Source organism: Phaseolus vulgaris, chromosome 5 (assembly GCF_051622355.1).
Source record: "Phaseolus vulgaris cultivar YP4 chromosome 5, ASM5162235v1, whole genome shotgun sequence".
In the NCBI taxonomy this organism is placed as follows: domain Eukaryota; kingdom Viridiplantae; phylum Streptophyta; class Magnoliopsida; order Fabales; family Fabaceae; genus Phaseolus; species Phaseolus vulgaris.
In genome coordinates this window covers 42,439,719-42,460,497 of record NC_143502.1, presented here as the reverse complement: position 1 = coordinate 42,460,497, position 20,779 = coordinate 42,439,719, and the positions used below count along the sequence as shown (strand labels likewise).

Genomic DNA, 20,779 nt, shown 5'->3' with positions numbered 1-20,779 from the left:
ATCATTTATATTATTAAATTGTTGTGTATAATAAGTTTATTTGACCTTTATACTTACTTAAAAGTTATATAACAAAACATTTTTTACTGATTAATTGTATATGAACTTTAACGTAATACATTTGGCAAAAACAAAGATACTTTTACAACGAGTTATTTTTACAACTTTTTTACTTTTGAATTGCTTTTATTTTTAAAATGTATTTAATTTAATTGTCGTACATTTTTTTAACATGGCTTGATAACAAATAAAATTCATTAAAAAATGACTAACAACGGACTCCAAGTTTGTGCCAAAACTTCAAAAAAAATAAAGTAAACAGTGACGTATTTAGTAAATTTAAATGGGAAATGAGTATTCATCAATAACTTAAATTTTAATTAACACAGACTAAAAAATAACATTATTTTGATCAACTCAGCTGTTAAAAATTATGTAAGAGCATAATTTCCGAAGTCTTTTATTTGTGTTTGCTCATAACCAAATATTTGAACCTTCTAAAGAATATTTCATAACAGTAAAGAGTTTTTTTAACTATTAGTAGTAAAAAGCATTAATAATGTATTATTTATAATACTTTAATATACTATGAGGAAATTCTCAAATATAGATAATGAACCCAAAATTTATAATATAACCCGTACAAATACAGCAATAAAAATACAGCACTCAACAAAAGAAGTGGTTTTAGCTGGCGCTTCCCTTTTGTTTATTTGGAACATTACACACTTGGGGAGAAAACCCTATATTGTCAACAAACTCAGCAACAATATTCTAATCTCCAAGTATGAATACGGTATAAAAAAACAGCCTATACAGCATTACCTTAACAAGGATGACTATCAGAATCTGTTGGCCATACAAACAAAATATATACTTCCGATGGAAGACCTAAAAGAATGATTCTCCAGAGTCCCAAGGCTCTATTCCAATATATTATCATTGCCAATGTACATCACACGCAGCCCAGAGACATGGTCATGTCAAAACCATCTCAAATACTTACCCTTCTCGGTTTCCCCAAGCCCTTTCTTCAACCAAACTAGTCGCTATCCATTGATGGATTCATAGTCTGGATCTGTAAAAAGACACATTAAGGTTATAAATCCAAATATATGGATAAAAACATAAGGTTAAGCATTTTGTGGAAAGTGAGAAAAAAAATAACTAGGGCATCTTAGGAGTAAAAGATCCAGCTTAGAATACCTTATTAACAAGCAAGTTCACTTGTTCTCTGTACATTTCCTTCAAGTCTACAATATCCGCACGAAGTTCCTCCAGCTAAACACATTGAAAGTTTTTTAGTAAAAATTAAAAGGTAGATAAATTTTCCATTATAAAAGTAAATAAATAAAAGGAAACATGACAGTTTTGGCATATCAAAGAAATCAGCGTGGCAAAGTTAGAATTACCTCTTCATCACGTTCGCCCATCAATTCCAAAGCAGCAGAGTGCCTCCTCCTTAGTGCTTCTAGCTCTGATCGTAAGCCAGGTAATACAGCAGCCTCCCCACGCAACTTCTCACACTGCAAGGTGGAGGAAGGTTAATGACAAGGAACGAGACCCATAAATAGTAATTTGGTAAATAGGAAGCAAAATTCACCTGTTCTGTCATTTTGACCAGCTCGTCAGCAAGAGAATCACGAATAGATTCCAGTGATGCCTGGAATTTGTATTATTAAAAGAAATCATCATTGTATCCCAAATAAAAGGGTCATCCAGATCACTGTCCTATGATCCAACAGCTTAATATAAATTATATCAGTGATAAACTATAAATTCTATTACTTTAAATTATGATAAATTCTCAATGATAAGAGAATGTCAAGCTATGAACAAGAATGTATGGTGCAAAACGTTTACAGGGAATGAAGACAAGAAAAATCATACCAGGCGTGACATGTATGAAGCAAGTTCACCCTCCTTCTGACGAAGTGCAGCTTCAAAAGAACTGGTTGTCATACTTTTCACATAGTAAGGACTCATACTTAGTTCTCCTGCGTGTCTCCTCTCAGAAATATTATCAGATGAGTCTAACGATGCTTGCAGAAAATGGCTTTCTTCCAAGCTTCCTAGGGAGCTTGCACTAGAGATTTTCCGAGACAGATTCCCTACATCACAAAGAATATTAAAGCATATATCACAGACAACTCAGCTTTAGTGATGGAAAGAGAAGCAGAGCATCACACCGTTCTCAAAAGAAGTTAGCTTTGTAGTGGAAGTTTGATCTGATGATGGAGCAGAATGAACACGGGCAGTTCTCTCCAGCTCTGATCGAACAGCCTTTTCTTTTTCTATCTCCTGGCAAAAATGTAGAACTTAAATCAGGATCTTGAAAAAATATTAAAGGTAATTCAGTACCCCTGCAAGCAATAGTATACCTAGTTATTTCTTCCTTTTTTTTTCATTTTTATGCATTGTTTCTGTTCCATAATTTGCTTAAATATTCTACATCAGCTTGCTAATATAATTAATTCCAATAATCCATATTTTATTTGAAACGTCCACAATAAAAGCAAGTTGACTATCTTTTGTAAATTTTTTAGAAAAGATCATGCAGCATGAAACCAAATCTCTCCGTCAGCTGGTAATTCCATTACCCACAAAATGAGAAATGAAAGAAACTTTAATCAGAAGTGAAACAAAGAGCTTCATTAACATGTTTCACAATGCTATGTTAGAAATCCATAATCAAAAAGCTCTACCTGCTGAAGATGCTCCCTATGTATCAATGCCTCCTGTAACTCTTGCTTGTATTTCTGTCTAATGTCTCTGATCTCTTCCTCAAGCTGTCTCACACGCCCTTCTTGAGTGTCAGCTTCCTCCTTTGCTGCAAGATATTCCTGCCTACTTTCAGCTGCCCTTTGTCTCTCCTTTTCAAGGGTCCTACTTAATTGAGTCTGTTCTGCTCTCAAACAGGAAATCTGTAATTCATTGTTAAAGCAAAAAGTCAAATATACACGAAATTGCGATCAAACATGCGATTTCACTGGAGAAATTACAAAACCTGAGCCTCAAGGACATTAATTCGAGACAAGGTCTGAGATAAGCGTTCATTCACAGATCGCTCTCTTTCCTCTGCAGTTGCAGCTTTAGCCTCAGCCTCCTGTGGGATCCATAGGAAAAGATGGAGAAATACAATAATATCCAGTGGGAAGTTTCTAAAATTAATTAAAAAGTATTCTACTGACTTGAAGTCGAGAATTGAGAGTTCTTTCAACAGCTGCCCAAGCTTCAGCTCTTCTGGCATTTGTTTCCTGTTATAAAGTGAATTCTAGTATAGTACAGATCCCATGGAACAAAACATATAAAAAAACATAAGGAAGAGTAATTCTGAATCATGTGTATTAACCTGCATGGCTTCAATTTGTCTTAAAAGTGGTCTTGTGGATTCTGGAACTTGTGTAATCAGTTCCTCACACCGTCTTTCACTTGCCTAGAGAAATTCAACCAAACTATAAAAACTACCAAAAGCACAAAGAAAGTGGCTAAAACTTATTTGTAACAAATACAAGCAGAGAGAGTGAGAGCAGACCTGATAACGTTTTTGAAGATCCTCAATATCCCTGAGGAGCATGTCTTCTTTGAAGACAGCCTGAAAATCGACGGAGAAAACATTAAAACTGAAAAATAGCATCTTAGGAAAGTCAACTCGGTAAAAAGAAATGACAGAAAATACAACAGAAACCTGTTGTTCCTTTCTACTTAGTGTTTGCCTCAATTCTTCAAGTGCCTGGACTAGCATAGATTCACGTTCTTCAGCTTCTCTCAGACGACTTTCTAGCTCAGTTCTTGCTTCATTGTTCACACGAGCCTCAGCTAACGCTTCAGCTTCCTTAGCAGCAGCCAAAGCATTTGTATAATATTCTTTCTGTGCTGCAATTTCATTTTGATGTTTTTCTATTGTTTCTTGCAACAACTTCTCTGTAGCTGTCTTGTCCCTCTTGATACTTTCTACTTTATTCTCCTCTACCTGGTTTGCATCGCATTAACCAAAAAACAATTTCAATTAAAAGTACTAGTAAATATGAGGATCGTCAACCCAGGCTACTCCAAAAAAGAATGACACTTCCAATGATATAGAGGATTGTCCACAAGTCCACAACTATAAATGATAATTACCCTTAAAAATAATATGAATTTAAATTGTAAACAGTAAGATGGGACTTTATAATCAAACTACTGAAGAAAATCTTTTGCAATAAGATAAACAATCTGCACCCAAATAGTAAAGATAAAGCTCTACCCATTAAATTTCTGATTCCTAGATTCCATGGTGAATGAAGAGAATTCATTCAAAAGATACCACCAGCAAATAATAACTTCTACTAATGCTTTCAGAATAATTCCATTACCTGAAGTTTAGTAGTCAAACCTTTCTTCTCCTCCTCAAGATCTCTGATCTAGCTTTCATAAAAAAAAATAATTAAGAGAATTATAATAATATGTAGGTATATATACAATTGAAGATTGTGGGAAATACAACAAATAGTCTGCATACCTGAGCCCTTAGTTTCCTAATTGTGGATTCTTGAGCAGCCTGCTTTTTCGAAAGCTCTTCACCTGAGAAGAGAGACAGTCTAGTATGAAGAAAGGGCCACTATAATCTCCACTAATTAAACCACTACATGCTTCAATGGATAAACTTTTTAATTATAACCCAAAAGCCCTTCAGATGAAATTATTAATTTCCAACCAAAAAAATAAATAAAAAGTAACATTTCAGACACAATTTTATAATGTGACATCAGCCTTCCTCAATTTTATCATCTAGCTCTCCTATAGGCCTTGTTCAAAGCTTTCAACCAAGCCAAAAAATAAAGATATACAAGGGGCTGGAGTAAGACTCGGATGACCATTTAAGGGAAATAGTTAAGTATCTAGGCATAAATTTGAAACTAAATCCAAGTCTGAGTAAAGGTGTTTACAAAGCATTTATTACTCTGTAACTATGAAAACGTGAAAAGAAATCCAGACAAGATCTCACTTTCAATTCCTACATTTAACACACTAAAGTAAACACCACAATAATTGCATTAACGAAATACAATCATGCAAAAACCCTATTCCAGAGTAAAAGTCCCTACAAAGCATTTATTACTCTAATAACTACGAATATCCATGTTAAAGAAATCCAAAAGAAGTACCCGACTGAAAATTTTGTCCCTTTAGGCTTTAGTTGGCATACATCTAAAAGAACCATCCATATAGTCAACCCCAAAGAGACAACAATAACAAAAAAAACGATTCTGTGCCACCAAAGCCTGGATGATACAAATTTAGGTTTAATTCTAGACTGTGATACCTTCTGCCATTACTTGGGTAATTATCTCGTCCTTTTCTTTCAAGAGAGCAGCTGCATCACTTTTTTTACTCTGCTCTCGACGAAGTGTATCCCTTTCCTTAGTGAGAGCATAAACCTGTAATTAAACACCAAAAAATAAAATAAAATCCTATAACAACTGTAGCTCAAACTAGGAATGTCTCTTTGATATAGAAATGAATTTATAACACCAATCCCCAAAGCTTTAGATGCTCATGTTATAATATTGAAATTATAATACGTCCTCTCTGCGTCCATGGAAACTTCTTGTTTATCAAATGCACCAATATTGCAGGAATTTTATTAGTATCCACAAAAAATGGAACAGCATATCTAACCATAACTCAAGCATTGCTTCTCAATAAAGCAAATGATATAGGAAGCACCAGCACCTTTATAGAATAGTGTCTCACAGCATAACTGACATTTTTTTACAAGACACTTGTCAAACACACCTTCGACGTGTGCCCAACATCCCTCAACGGGGTCACAATAAAAAAATATTTCAGCTCATACACCTTTTTTATACATATTGGATACCTCTCCAACACAACTAAAGAGACTAAACACTGCCATTACAAAAAGAAAAAGAAAAAAAACTTATGTCATATATACTGCTAGACTCAACTTTCTTTTTGTTAGGTTCGTTTCCATAAGACTTAAGTAGTTATTTTAACTATTAGAATGCATGCTTCTTAGTAATGACCAGTATTACATGAAAATTGTAAAACTTTAAAAATTTGTTTTACAATGTGAAATATATAAAACTTAATTCTTAAATGAGATTTTTGTCAGGTTGATTATATATACAAGCAATGTCCCTCTGTTCTATATTTTGGATATTAGTCGTTTCCCGGTGTTCATGTTGGAGTTGGTTCTTCATAGCACACTAAGAGATTGCATCCCTCAAAAGACAGACTCTACAACCTATATAGTATATGTGCCAGCTATGCACTTGCATGACAAGAAATATCTGAAATGAAAAGTAAGCATGCAAAGGAAAACATGTGACCCTTAATAGTACTTTTGCCATTTGTGCGATACTAGATTAGTTTCTATGATGAAAAAGACAACCAGCACTTCATTGTATAGACTATGGAAAACTTTTCTTTGAAACCACAAATAGTAAAAAACACACACTTCACTATCCTTGTAATAATATTTTAAATTAAAAAATAAAATAAAAATAATAAAAATATTAATTTATTAATGTGTTAGGTGTGTGTTGTTACTCTTGGTGTTAATATATCACCATCCATTCCATAGACTACATGCACAACTTTTGAATTATGCATCTGAGTTATACAACTGATAAGTAAGCACAAAAACAGATAAGATTTAAGAAGTGGTAACATCCCTCTATTTCTATTTGCATTTGTATTAGTTAATTATTACTTCTTTTTTTATTTTGAATATCAAAATAAGTGCAGAAGCCTAAATAAAATATTATCAAAATCACTATATTCACTCCATTCAAGGAATTTCTACACCATAAAATCAAACAACCATATGAACAAATTTAAGAATATCACACTTAACTAACTATCAATCTCAATAACCAAATATTTATATTTATCAAAATTGTGTTTCCTTTCTTAGTTTATCCAACATCATTATAATTTATTCTTCTAATATTCTGAATCTTATTTTTCCGTAAGAAACTACAAAACCTCAGTCCAAACATTCCTCCTACATTAACTAAATAGTTCCTTATATTCCACATCAATCTTTGAACACATAACTATCACATTCGTCAAAAAAATTAACAATCTTCTCTTTACTCTAATTCTAACCATAATTATGACCAAAATAATAATAATAAAACTAATAGCTCTTCCCTTATATTCCATATCAATCTTAAAACACTCACATCACATACTCTCAAAATATTTTTCTCCTTCCATGGATTCTAAATTCTTTCACTCTAATTCTAACAATAACATAAAACAATTATAATAAAAATAATCAATTACAGAAAAGACTTCCCTTAACTTTATTTTCATTATCGGAACTAAATTTCCTACAACTTCCTTCTCAATCATCACCTATTCCTTTCTATATTTCCCTTCAACCTCTTTTCTCAATTTCTAAATCTCTTTTGTTTATCTCAATTCTGATGTGCATCTATTGTATTCACCCCCCTCTTTTTCAAAAGTAACCTACAGTTTCATAACCATTATTCCCCTTAATTGTCATTATACCTCTTATACCTCTCAAGTGTCAATGATGACTAGTAATGTTCATTTTTTTTAATTGACACTAGTATAGTAAAACTGTCCACTTGCCAACTTCATTCCTTCTCCGAAAATATCTATATTTTCTTAATTAAATAATTAATTTTTAAAAATATATTTACTCTTCCTTTTTTTAACTAAAAACAATTCACACATATCTCACATATTCAAACAAAAATAACTAACTAACTATATATATAACTTAATTTAATATTTGACAATTATGGGTGCTTACACAAGTGATACCTTTCTCTCAAGAGTTGCAACTCTCTGATGGTATTCCTCTCGCAAAGACTCAACTTCTGCCTCATTGGATTTTCTCTGTTACACAATTATCAACAATGAAATATAAATATTCCAAAGGAAATGGATGCAGCAGTGAACAACACATAATAAGATGAGAAATAAAAGTTTGGAACAGTAACATAACATGTGCTAATTAACTTACAAAAACGCCAAAGGTATTTTAATATTACAAAACAGACAATATCATCTAAACAATACATGTAAAAAAACATCACCTTCAATAATTTTCTATTCAACTACAACTGACACAAGCTGAATCAAGGAAGAAAAACTAGATTTTCATAAACAAAAATGTCTACTGAACCACACCATCTATCATTGACAAATAAACATCCTTCGACTTCTACCTTTTCATGATATTAATTTATATTCCATGTTGGTCGCTTAGTTAGCCAACCCATTTGCTGTTTAATGCCATTGCAAGATCATGTCTTAGAAATAGCATATAGGATCAATGGTTAGCTTCCAATGCTACATGTACAAGAAATATTGGTTTTTAAATATTTAATAGACAGATGTGAATACATAGATGACATAACAAATGCTAAGGATCAGGAAGTAACAATAAGTTTATTAAATCAAAACATCACACAAAGCTACTACTAGGTACTGAAAAAGTAAACAAACCTTGAAATCCTCAATCACGGATTTTAATTGTTCATTTTCATTCATCAATTTTGCAATGTCATCAGCTTTAGCCTACAAAGAGAGCCAAGATTATGAAAATGTAATAAGATATGCAATATTATATAATGGCCACAAAAAAAGCATAAGAGGAGTATAATTATATGCAACTTCTTGAATATAATGAAACATTAAATTGAACTACTTTTAGCCATTAAAGAAAGTCAGAAGATTGTAGCTGATTATAGCTAAAGAAAAGGGATCTAGAGTACCAGGAAAGCATATTTACAAAAGAGTGAATTAGAAGCCACTTTTACACTATCAATCCGCATCTTTAATGCACAAGAAGCCAGGCACCCCCCCAGATGTTTTGGAACTTAACCAAGAAAAAAAAAGGACAATGAGCCCACAAAAACCTTCTTAACCAGACAAAGTCTAACTAGAGATCATGCCATCATTCATCATAGTTTTCACTTTTCAGACTAAAAACTCTCCTTAAAAAAATGATTGTGAATCCCAAATGTTTTTGTTGCTAACACAAAAAAGAAACAATTTGTTATGTTCACTTCTCAATCGGTTAATAAAAGACTAAGATTTACACCACTTAATCGGTCAATTTGACAAAGTGAATTAGAAACAAAACATATTTACACCACATAATAATCTTCATGATTTTTGTTTTATGTAAGTGAAGCTTGGCAAAATATATAGTCCAGGAAAAAAACTTAGTTCCTCAAACACATAGACCCTAACCAAGACAAAAAGAACAACAGATCGCAAAAAAGCCTACCTAGAGATGATGTAGCGCTTAGTTCTTGTTATATTACAAGATCTTGCAATAAAAACGAATGTGCATACAAAAGCTTTAGTTTCAGCCATGGCAAATGCACTGAATGAAATACCTGGGCCTGTCTTGCAGCACCTTGTAGGGCAGCTTCCATCATTTTCATTTCCCTTTTCACCCTCTCTAGTTCAATCATGGAGCCAGAGTCAGACATAGTTCTTTCAGAACTCATATGATGCTCTTTCATGTCAGTTTCAACATCATGGGCAAAGTGGTCACTTTCATTTTCTTTTGCAGTTGTTTCATTTTCAGGTGAAAACTCTTCAGTTACCACCTTAGAAGATTCATTTGGTGGAGTACCAACGGACAACTGTTCAATACTTGATTGATCAGAGTTACTGGCTTCATCAGAAGCCACAGATTGCAGAACAGAAGTGACAGTGTCATCTCTTTTCTCACCTTCATCTGATGCCTCATGTTGGGCAGAAGATACTCTCTTTACACTTTCTTCTTCTTGCACCCTCTCTTCTTTACTCTCCTCTTGTGTCTCAACTTGAGAATTTGCATTCCCATCACTAATACCATGTGATTCACCAGACTCACTAGTAACACCCTCAACTACATTGTCTGCAAGAATAGGAGGCATGAGTTGCATCGACACTGGACTCTCAGAGGTTCCCTCATTGGCAATCTCATTCTCTTGAGAATGGTCTGCAGAATCTGAACTCTCAAACTTCTCAACAGAGGATTCAGTCAATTCAACAGGCATCTCCAGTAAGTGGTGTTCCTCCTTTCCATGATCCAAATTCCGTTCAATTGTTCCATCCGCTGCTGACTCTGTATGCTCACCATCTTCTTCTTTCTTAAGCATTTTATTTTCTTCTTGACCAGCGGTTTCTTCAGCTTCCATATGGACTTCATTATCAGTTTCAAGGACTTTGTTTCCTTCATCCACGGGTTTACGATCCAGAGACTCAGGCATTTCTGGTGACTTCTCAGTTTCAGACTCTTTTGGAGAGGATTCATCTTTTTCAGACATTTCTTCCGTAGATTCCTCACTTTTGTTCCCCATAAAAGACATGACAGGATTAAATAGGGCATTCCTGTCAGTAGATATAGGCCATGACCCTGCAGCTGGAATTCAAAATACAACAGGATATAGCTCCAATCAGTGTCAAAACTGAGAAATCCCCACATAGAGAAACAACCCATCCAAAAAGTTCAAAACTCAAATCTCACAACAGTTAATGAACTCCTCATCTACCTCAAACATAAAATTCACACACGACAAAGAAATCCATTCAGAAAACAAAAAAGAAATGCTAGGAACTGGCATTAAGTACCTTCATCGCTGGACTCAGCCTTCTCTTCGAAGCCAAGGGCGGAATCAAAATTCTTCTCGATATTCTTCACACTCTCCTGAAGCTTATTAACGGCTCCCGCCAAATCGGGGAAGTTCCCCCATGATTTTTTCCCACTAAACCACGCCATCGCGAAAGCTACAAACCACAACAAAGCCGAACCGTGATGCGCATTAACAATCGAAAACACCACTCAATTCCTACTCTATTCCATCCTCGGATCCCAAAATAGCATCAACAATGTAACATCAGATAAGTATCAATAGCAAAAAGAAAGACGGACAAATCCAATTCATTCACCACCACACCGACAAACAGCTATGCATCTTAAAAACCATTCATCAAGCCGAATGGAGAAAAATAGAAAGGGAAATGCGAGGTAAATCTGAAATCTGATAATTGTAAAGGAAGACATGAATGCAGAGGGATTGAATTGGTGAGGAATGAGATCAACAGTAAAAAGAGGCGAGGCGAGGCGAACCTTAATGGATGCAATGGATCCAAGAATCAAATCGTGGACGTGGCTTTCGAAGTTGTAGAGCTCATAGTTGAATTATTGCGAAGCTTCACCTACAAAGAATTGAATCGTCGAAAAAAGAGAAAAGTTGTCGGTTAGGAAAAACGAGAAACGGAGAGTGGCGGTGCAGAAACGCGGGAATGGATGTTCAATTTTATGTGCTCTGCAAAACTAATGCTATGTGAGGGATGACAGATCCTCCTCCAACGCGATTCTAAAGGTTTCTTCTCTTCGCACGTTGGGTTGGGGGCGAGTGCAACGCTGTCGTTTTATTCCTACTTTCCTTTCTTTTTCTTTTTTTTAATTCTTTTGGTGAGTATGGTGAGCGTAATCTGATAACTTCAAATTCGCAGGGTTCAATAGGGTGGAAAATAAAAATACATGCAATAAAAAAAAAAGATTGAAATAAAAAAAAAAAATCGTTGACAGAAAAAACCTGAAAGAGTTATTTGAATCAAAATACAACAATTTTATGCGTGAAAATAGCTTTCATTTGATAAGGTCTATCAAATTTTAGAACTCAAAATCATTTTGTATCGAAAATATTAAGTAGTTTAAAGGTATTCAATAAAAGAAATTAAAACTACCTAAATCATTAAATCCGAGAGATAACATCGTCTGGATCCATTACACAAACTGACTTCTGCCCTAAGTGGGACCATATTGACAGTATCGGAACAAGTCCTCTAATCGAGGTCTAAGGAGAGTGGATTCCCACTAATTGATATTCTAATCTCAAGTCCGAGAGACAGCATTGATAGGATCAAATCACCACATTCGAAGTATTATCCACTTTAAATGATCTCGACTTCTGAACGATGTGAAATTATATTAATTATACCGGAGCGATGTGAAATTATATTAACTATACCGGATTAAGAATGAATATTTCTATTTTGAATATATAAATGGACAACCCTTATTATCCCCTTCCATTTTTTGAGAATGACCGAGTCTCGTTTTTAAACACAAAAATACACTCTATTCAAATTTCAAAGAACCATGATTAAGAGATTGAGTAGTAGTTTAATTTATGAGTTTACAATATCTCACAACAGAAATGAGATTGTTCTATATCCTTCCTTTTTTACAATGAAGAGGACTGGAAATAGACAAGAAAATAAAAAACACAACACTAAACAACTAGCTCCTAAGTATAACTTTTACCACATCAACAATGATTCTTAGGCCAATGTTAACCTTTTGATTGACCATAAAAACTAATGAATAGAATATGATCTTAAAATTACTGAAGGATTTTCCTTCGGAGAAAGAATAAATTCATTTTGAACATTCGAATTACTCCTAAAAAATGAGCCTCTAATATTAGCCACTGAAATTATAAATACTGATCACTTCAATTCCTAATTTTACAAAACCTTCAAAGCAGTCTTTATAGTATAAAATGTCGTTTACTTTAGTTTAAATATTGCAGTGAATGGCATTTTGTAAAGTTAAGAAAGCTTCTTCACCAATAATCACCACATGAACACAGTCCATGCTTAAAATGATGATAGCGATTGACGTCCCTCACAGTTATCTCCCTCTCCGTTATTTCCGAGATGAACTTGATTGCAACATGACAATCCTCACAAATCCGAAGATTCTTTGTTATCAAAAGCCTGGTTCCTGGCAATGTACTTATGAGTCCAAATGCAATAGCTAGTCTTTCGCTGTGGCTGCACACCATGTTTGCCTTCTCATCTTCCTCCACATCATGGAAGACGGATCCTGTATGTGGGACATACCCAGCTTCTCGCATTAGTCCTTCTAACCTCTTCAACTCTGAATATATTGCACCAGAATTTGGGTGTGTAACATCTCCAGAAAGAAATGCATAGACCTTGTTCTTTACTTCAATCCAGCTACAAGCAATGTTTTTCTTTATTCCTTTATCTATCATTAACTGCCTCAATCTAGCAACTCCTTCCCACTTACCTGATTGAGCATACATGTTAGCCAAAATGACATAATTGCCAGAGTCATCGGGTTCAAGTTCAATTAGTTTCTCTAAAGCCACCTCTCCTAGCTCCACATTCCCATGGGTTTTGCATGAATTCAACAAAGCACCCCATACACCAGAGTCAGCTATCACGTCCATTTGTCTTATAAGATCATACGCCTCATCCAGTTTACCACAGTGACCAAGGAGATCAACCATGCATGTGTAGTGTTGAACAGTGGGGTTGATACAGTAATCTCTCACCATCAAGTTATACAGTGCTCGCCCTTCATCAAGCAAACGCCCTCGGCTGCAAGCTGCAAGAACACCAACAAAAGTTATATGATCCGGCAGAGCCTCTTCCCTCATTCTCTCAAACAAGTCCAAAGCTTCAACAACAAGACCATGCATCGCATAGCCAGTAATAATTGCATTCCAAGATACAACCCTTTTCTCCCTAAGCCGCTCGAACAAGATACAAGCAACTTCTACAGAACCACATTTTGCATACATGTCTATCAGAGCAGTTTTGACCTTGTCATTGGATTGAAACCCATGTCTCCAACCAAATCCATGGATCTCCCTTCCATGAGGAAGACAGGCAATATCAGCTGAAGATGAAATCACAGTGACTAAAGTTGCCTCGGTGGGTCTTACACTCGTTGCTGCCATCTCGCGGCATAGAGAAAGCGATTCGTCAGGGTGTCCATTTTGAGAATAAGCTGCCAGCATGGAGTTCCATAACACAGCATCTCTCTCTGCAATTTTATCAAACACGTGACGGGCATCCACCACACAACCACACTTGGCATACATGTCAACAAGAGCTGCACCAACAAACACATCCCTCTCCCACCCAGTTCGTATCACACGCTCGTGAATGATCCTTCCTTCTCCAATTGTGGAGAGTGCAGAGCATGCCTTGAGAACAAATGGAAGAGTGAAATTATCGGGCTTGAGCCCATACTCAAGCATCTGGTGGTAGAGTGAAATGGCAACCTCGTGGGGCCCATTCCACGCATAAGCCCGAATCAAGACGTTCCAGAGAAACAAATTCCCTTTGGGAATTTGATCGAACAGCTGATGGGCATTCCGAAGAGAGTTACAAACGCTGTAAAAATTGACCAGTTTGGTGGCCAAATCTAGATTGTAAGCAATACCCAGTTGACACAATCGAGCGTGGAGTTGTTTCCCAGGCCTTAACGCCTTGAGAGAGATACAAGACTCAAGTAGCGAAGCGTAACAGTAGTGATTAGATGGTGATGAAGGAAATGATTGAACTTGGGCGTGGAGTGAATGGTACAAGAGTCTGGGTTGGAAGATTTTGAAAGAGAATGAAAGTGTAGAAAGGATTCTTGAGGTTTCCTGCGTCTTCCTAATGGAACAGAAAGACATTACATTCATCAAATAAAAATGTAACATTCATTTCCACTGGTTTCGCAAGTGTCTTGTTACAGCCACACCATTTCTGTCTCTGTAACACTTTCTTTCATACTTCTGCATGCTTCATTTCATACGATAGAAATTGAGAAGATGAAAGAAGGTAACCCAGAAAAAAAATAATTAAAAACTAAATGTGTTCCATCTTAAAAAATAATAAATAATAATTACAACTTAATCAAATATGTTTACAACTTAATTGGTTATGAACGAATATAATAATAATAATAATAATTGTTTATTCATGTGAAAACTTTATTTTGTGAACATTTCTTTATAATTTTATTAAAAAACTAACATTCTTTCACTTCTATATTTATTACTTTGTATACATAACCAGATATTTTTTAAAAAATAAGTGTATACATAATAATAATATAGTAATAAGATAAAATGGTAACAATTACTTTAAAATGTAGCATAACGGAAATAAATTAGAATATGAAGAATTTATTAATGAGTTATTATGAGTAAATCCAGTTTATTATACCATAGCTATAACATTAATTATAGTTTTAGTTTTTGAAATTTTGAGTAAATCCAGTTGTAATTTTTCAAATTAATAAAATTGCTATAGGACATGAAATATATTGCTAATAGCTAAAAATGTTTTTTTTCAAATTTCAAAGATTTAATTCTTTAATAAATTTAGAGGTTAAAATCATATTCATTTCAAATGTTAATAATTAAATATGAAAATAATATTGTAAATTTAAATATTTTTTAGTTAAATATTTATTAAATTTTGTTGATTTATTGAATATTCAAAATTTAGTCATTATTTACAGAAGAGATTGTCAAAGTGTCATCATCCATCACCATTCATGTAAGATGAAGGTCTCTTATTATTTAATAAGTTTTCGATAAAGACAATTAAAGTTATTTTTTAATGAAAAAACTTCTTATTCTTTAATATATAAAGATAAATAAATAAGATAACATAATAAAATAACAGCCACGTCACATCAAAATTAAACTAAATTCATTGATTCAATAATAAATATAATTTTTTTTCTTAAATACTTAATAAATTTAATAAAAACTCAATTAAAAATATTAAAATTTATAAAAAGAGACTTAAAACTTAATTAAACTTTAAAAAATATGTTTAAAAATATGGTTAAGTTATCTTTATATTACACTTAACTAAGTCTAATGGATTTAGTCTGAAATTATCAAAGTTAAACATGTATAAGATAAATACTATATAAGAATTTCTTTACAGTATGTGTCTCAAGTTTTTTGCAGTATCACTAACAATACATTAAACACACTTTAATATTAACATAAATATAAATATAAAGCATAACCAGAATAGATAATTCATATTTTAAAAATGAACACGAGTCATTGCAGACATAATGAAATGTTAAAATAATCTATATTATGCAATTCTAATTTGTATTGGTATAAAAGTAGAAGTTTTAAAAAAAAAGTACAAAATCACAAGCAACTAAAAGTATCTATGCAATGCAATGTTCATCATGAATAGATTACAGTATTTTGAATTGACAATGTTTCTACATGGATTGATTATTTTATTTTATAGTAAGAAAAGATATAATAAATATGATCAATTTTAGAGTTGATTCAACCATTTTACAAAGAAAATAAACATGCACTTCAAGAAAAGAAAACTCTGATGGTTAAAAATAATTTAAAATTCAAAGGTCAATCTTATTATCTTATCAACAACTATTAATTGAGTACACACATACCAATGTTTTATACACCAAAATAAAAAATTCGCTAAAAATACTTTTGATAAGATCCAAACCGATAATGACGTATATCAAGCATTGTCTGCAAAATTTGAATATGAGTAATCGGTAGAGGAATAACATGGATATAGTGAGCTGATCAAAAAATAAATAATAAAAAAAAAACATGGATATAGTGAAGTCATGAAGATGAGAGGAGTAGAAATAGGAGGTCTACTGCGTAATTAGAACTTAGGTGACCTAAGTTTGAGCAATGACAATGACGAACTGAACATTCATGAAAAAATGTAGAAAGAAAAGACTCTTTCTTCAACATGTGCGCCATGATTTCCTTGTTGAATGCATGCATGTGTGACAGTATTGTTCTGTGTTACATTTTCATTTCAGTTCCATGACCTTCTATTTCATCTACTCTTCATTGCTAACTCTCTCTCAAGGTTGGATGAAAAGGTCATCTGAATGAATTTTTTCTATCTACAGGAGTTCATTGTGACCAGTCGGAATGCAGGTCTCAGCATCCAATAAGATGACCAGTTCTATTAAGACTAACATAAGATTAACAACATTTAAGCATTAGCTAACATTTTTAATTATGATTTAAAGCTTTAATTCGGCCTCATAACAAATAGTTCATGAGAATTATATAAGTAATTAATATTTCAAGAAAAAGGTGTCATCATCACTGAATATTAAGATCTCACTTAAACGTTAGAGTGTATTTTGCAGATACCATCAAGACCGGAGTTTACTGATGGGAAAAAACGCACGCAAAAGCAACACACAATCACGAATCAACGACAGAAAATAAACAAAACAGGATTTAACGTGGTTCGGTCACCAACTACAATCTACATCCACACGGGCAACTATTAGATTCTCATTTATGACACATTAATTACAAGTACAATGATTTCTTTAAATATAAATTATAGAGGGAGCACAATGATTAAATTCACTCACTAAACATGGTATCTAGTCAACCTAATTACCAAATATTTACAAGAAAAAAAAAACAGAAATAGATTGAATAAAATGAAGTAAGAGAAGACCGATGAGAAAGATAACAATTCTTTCTGTACAATCCGTTCGAAACACATTGTAAAATACATTATTTTTTAACTTTTTTTATTTCACTAAATGTAAAAGTTGAATTGAATTCATATGATTGTGCATTAATTTTAGTTTGTGTCATGAGTGAGTGGTCAATTCCATGTTACGTGCCGTGATGAAATTTAAAAGCTAATTAGCTTGGTTGTTAGATATTTCTTATATATGTGTGTGGCTATGCTTCTCTTAGGTAATGTCAGTTGGTATATAGGAAGATACTCATATGTTTAATTTTAGTGAAATAGAGTCTTGTATAGGGGAAGGAGATGATTAGAATCTCATATATATAGACATTTTTTTGTTCAATGTATCAAAGGGTTTCTATTCTTGTTTTTGAGGTTCTACGACTAGAATTTAAGTTTATGCAGTATTTAATACGAAGTTGCAATTAATTTTTCATACCCGTGCGAATTCAAATCATGAAAAGAACCTCTCATCCGTTTGTAAAAAAAAAAATACTTTTGAATATCTCAACTAACTAAACATTAAGACATTATTTCATAATATATTATATATAAGTGAATCCAAATATCATTTTAAAAAGTTTGAACTAATTATAGTTCACCTTTCATTATAGTATAGGATTTAGGGTTTATCCTAACAATTATTTGTTGGTGTACTGGTATGGACTGACCGGTCATTACCACGACTCGGTCTACTTTGACCGAGCTGACCGAGATTTGCACGGACGTGCAAGCCGATCGACACACCTTATTCATTAACGCTCAAACCAAGGTCAGTAAAGTTAAATCATCATTAAAAACTAGATAATACGTTCTTAAGTGTGATCCATCCCACTAATCAGACCCAATAAGGTAAACTCATTAAAATAATATAAATAACGCACATTTCAAAAACAAAGGTATGTCATTATCAATGTACACCTCTAAGTGCCGAATACCTTTTTTTACTGACTTGAGCGTCGGAGTGTCTTCTGCAGGTACCTCCCCCATTTGGCATTCACCTGAGACTGAAAGACTAAGAGCCGAAGGAGTAGCACGAAGGCTAGAAGGATCACAGTGAAGCCCCAGCAACCTACCCGAAGGAAAGGAGGAGACGAAACCCTTCAATAGGTCTCTAGGTCCCATCTTCCTAATAGGAACAATTTGACTTATTATGTCACTCGTTATCATACCATTATAAAATCATCCATAATATATAGTCTCATATTAGCGACTTGTGATTTATCAACCATATAACCATATACTATAGATATGTTCTTGGCTGAAAATTATTATGAACATTCACTTATGTAAAGTGCACATATCACCTTACCATATTTACATCAGATTACAACAAATATAAAGTAAAAAATGTGCGACATCTTTGTAAATAAGTGAAATTTATTTACTTCGAACTTTAAAAGCCTTCAACATAAAAATATATAAACTAGAACATAGTGTTTCTTCTTCCCACATTTATGGCGTCTATTTCTCTCTCTATTTGCGATTTGTTCTTTAGGGGCAGTGTTACTACATTGTTGTGGAGATTTTGAAGACTATCTTGGTGATTTGAATCAGTTGGTATGTGTAGTTTGTGGTAGTGCACTTTTGTCTCATTGCTATCATTTATGAGTCTAAATAAGTTATTGAAGTAGGTCGATATCTTCAATGTATTATTAAAATTAAAATTATTGTTATTTTTGTGATTTCAATCATGATGAATGTTTTAATTGAATTGGTTTATTGGTGTGATTTTTGTTTAATGTAAATGTATTATTCAGTTTCGTATATTTGAAATTGAATTTTCTATAAAAATAAATATAAGATTATTAAAATTATAATTTAAAATTTAGGAATAGTAAAAATTATAGAGACTAATTATTTATTTTAGTTAGGAGTGACTTAATTATTTAATTACTATTTTTTTAAATTATAGGAATTAAATTATAGAGAATTTATAAAATGTAGTTTAGATTCATTGTAGAAGTAAGATTATTGTAATATGTTTGGATGATATATAGTTTATTTTTACTGTTGTAATATTTGTTTAAATTAAGTATTGCAATAATGCACACATTTACATTGAGTGAATCTTAGTTTTTATTTAAGATTTAGTGCAAATGATTATTAATCATTTGTATCAAATCTTGAATTATTCGATTGAACAGTTTGAAAAAATTATTCTTTATAATTTGTTAATGTATATATATTGTAAGTCTAACCTTGAATTTGGTGAAATTTCAGTTGAAACTATGTTCTATTGTTTTTTGGGTGCATACGAATTTGGTGTTTTGTTACAACTTTCATTTCATAAACTTATACCAATGTGAAATATATTGTCAATTTTTTTATCAAATTTAAGATAAAAAAACTTTTTTTATTTGTGTTAACAACTATGAAAAATGTTTTTCCAATAATGGATTGGACATCATCTTCAATTACACAAGTGAAAATCACATACTATATGATTAATGATAATGGAGTTTGTAACATATATAGTTATAGAGTAAAGTTTGATGAATGCACATTGCATTAGTATATATATGAAAAGATAGTTGATGAGTTATTCTATTTTACTCGAAAAAATGGAAAACTTATCAATGGAACATATTATTGTTGTTGATATACAATATAGGAAATATTTACAATGGAACAATAGAGTATTTGAAGTTCAGACTATTGTTGTTCCTCTATACATTTCCTTATCATAGTACACATTGAAGGTTGTTTGGAAAAACATCTAATGTTATAAAAATTTTGGTGAATATTTTATCAAAATGTTTTGATTATATTATATGTATATGTTAATTAGTATTTTTCTACATTTAAGATTTTTTTATTTTAAATCAAAACTAATTTAATTTTAAAAAAGTCCAAATTTTTTGTCATACCTTCATTGATTTTTCTCCAAATATATATACATATATATCAGTAGTACACGATCTGGTGTAAATACACAACTCTTATATTGAATATTATGTTCGACCTAAATTTATATTTATTAAAATATATTGGACTTTGATGTCATTAGCCTTACATATCTAATATAAATGTGGAGGTTGATAAGTAAAACCTTGCCTTTCAATTTATTTAATTATTTAACTTCTATAAGTAAGAACTATGATAGGGTAGCTAACAACTTATTATTATTTTTTTATTGTTAATTGTTGTTTTCCATACTAGTCTCCCATATTCAATGCTTGTTGCTCTATCTTTGTGACCCAAAACTCATTTTACCAAAGAAAATGACAAAAACTTGAAAACAATGAAAGCAAAATATTTATTTCCCTTGGGAGTTTTGGGTTTGCTGGTTTTGCTTTCTTCAGTGGAGATGGAAAAAAATAAAGAGAAAGATAAAGTAAAGAGAGGGGAGAAAGTAACCTGAAATCAATTAATGTTTTTTCTGTATTAGGTTTGAGGTGGAATCATGTGATTGCTTCAAGTTATCTACCATTCCCAACCACCAAAATAAAGGAGA

General features: G+C 32.6%; 2 protein-coding genes across 3 annotated transcripts; both read right to left on the bottom strand.

The window, feature by feature from the left end:
- Positions 1-607: 607 nt before the first annotated feature.
- GC5 (golgin Putative 5) lies at positions 608-11,653 on the bottom strand. 2 transcript variants are annotated; one of them, XM_068644705.2, is made up of 20 exons: positions 11,114-11,653; positions 10,615-10,770; positions 9,390-10,405; positions 8,491-8,562; positions 7,804-7,878; positions 5,306-5,420; positions 4,502-4,563; positions 4,356-4,403; positions 3,689-3,973; positions 3,536-3,595; positions 3,353-3,436; positions 3,192-3,257; positions 3,008-3,106; positions 2,706-2,924; positions 2,190-2,301; positions 1,891-2,111; positions 1,604-1,663; positions 1,413-1,526; positions 1,207-1,281; positions 608-1,078 (listed from the first exon to the last, which is right to left on the bottom strand). In XM_068644705.2, exons 2-20 carry the CDS (start codon positions 10,760-10,762, stop codon positions 1,043-1,045), a joined length of 2,967 nt encoding a protein of 988 aa, XP_068500806.2. In that variant the 5' UTR covers positions 10,763-10,770; positions 11,114-11,653; the 3' UTR covers positions 608-1,042. The 2 variants fall into 2 exon arrangements, 1 of the variants encoding a protein (XP_068500806.2); XR_016520779.1 differs by lacking the exons at positions 608-1,078; positions 1,207-1,281; positions 1,413-1,526; ... (1 more) ...; positions 1,891-2,111; positions 2,190-2,301 and having other exon boundaries at positions 4,356-4,407.
- Positions 11,654-12,448: 795 nt separating this feature from the next.
- On the bottom strand, positions 12,449-14,635 carry LOC137835935 (putative pentatricopeptide repeat-containing protein At3g23330). The gene has a single exon (XM_068644693.2). It carries the CDS (start codon positions 14,511-14,513, stop codon positions 12,618-12,620), a length of 1,896 nt encoding a protein of 631 aa, XP_068500794.2. The 5' UTR covers positions 14,514-14,635; the 3' UTR covers positions 12,449-12,617.
- Positions 14,636-20,779: the final 6,144 nt, after the last annotated feature.

Excerpts from the sequence above, each read along its gene's own strand:
- GC5 (XM_068644705.2), bottom strand. The coding sequence starts at position 10,762 with ATGGCGTGGTTTAGTGGGAAAAAATCATGGGGGAACTTCCCCGATTTG. Across the intron at positions 3,596-3,688 it reads TAAGTAGAAAGGAACAACAG|GCTGTCTTCAAAGAAGACAT; the intron begins GTTTCTGTTGTA and ends GTCGATTTTCAG. Across the intron at positions 1,079-1,206 it reads TGAACTTGCTTGTTAATAAG|ATCCAGACTATGAATCCATC; the intron begins GTATTCTAAGCT and ends GTCTTTTTACAG.
- LOC137835935 (XM_068644693.2), bottom strand. The coding sequence starts at position 14,513 with ATGTTACATTTTTATTTGATGAATGTAATGTCTTTCTGTTCCATTAGG.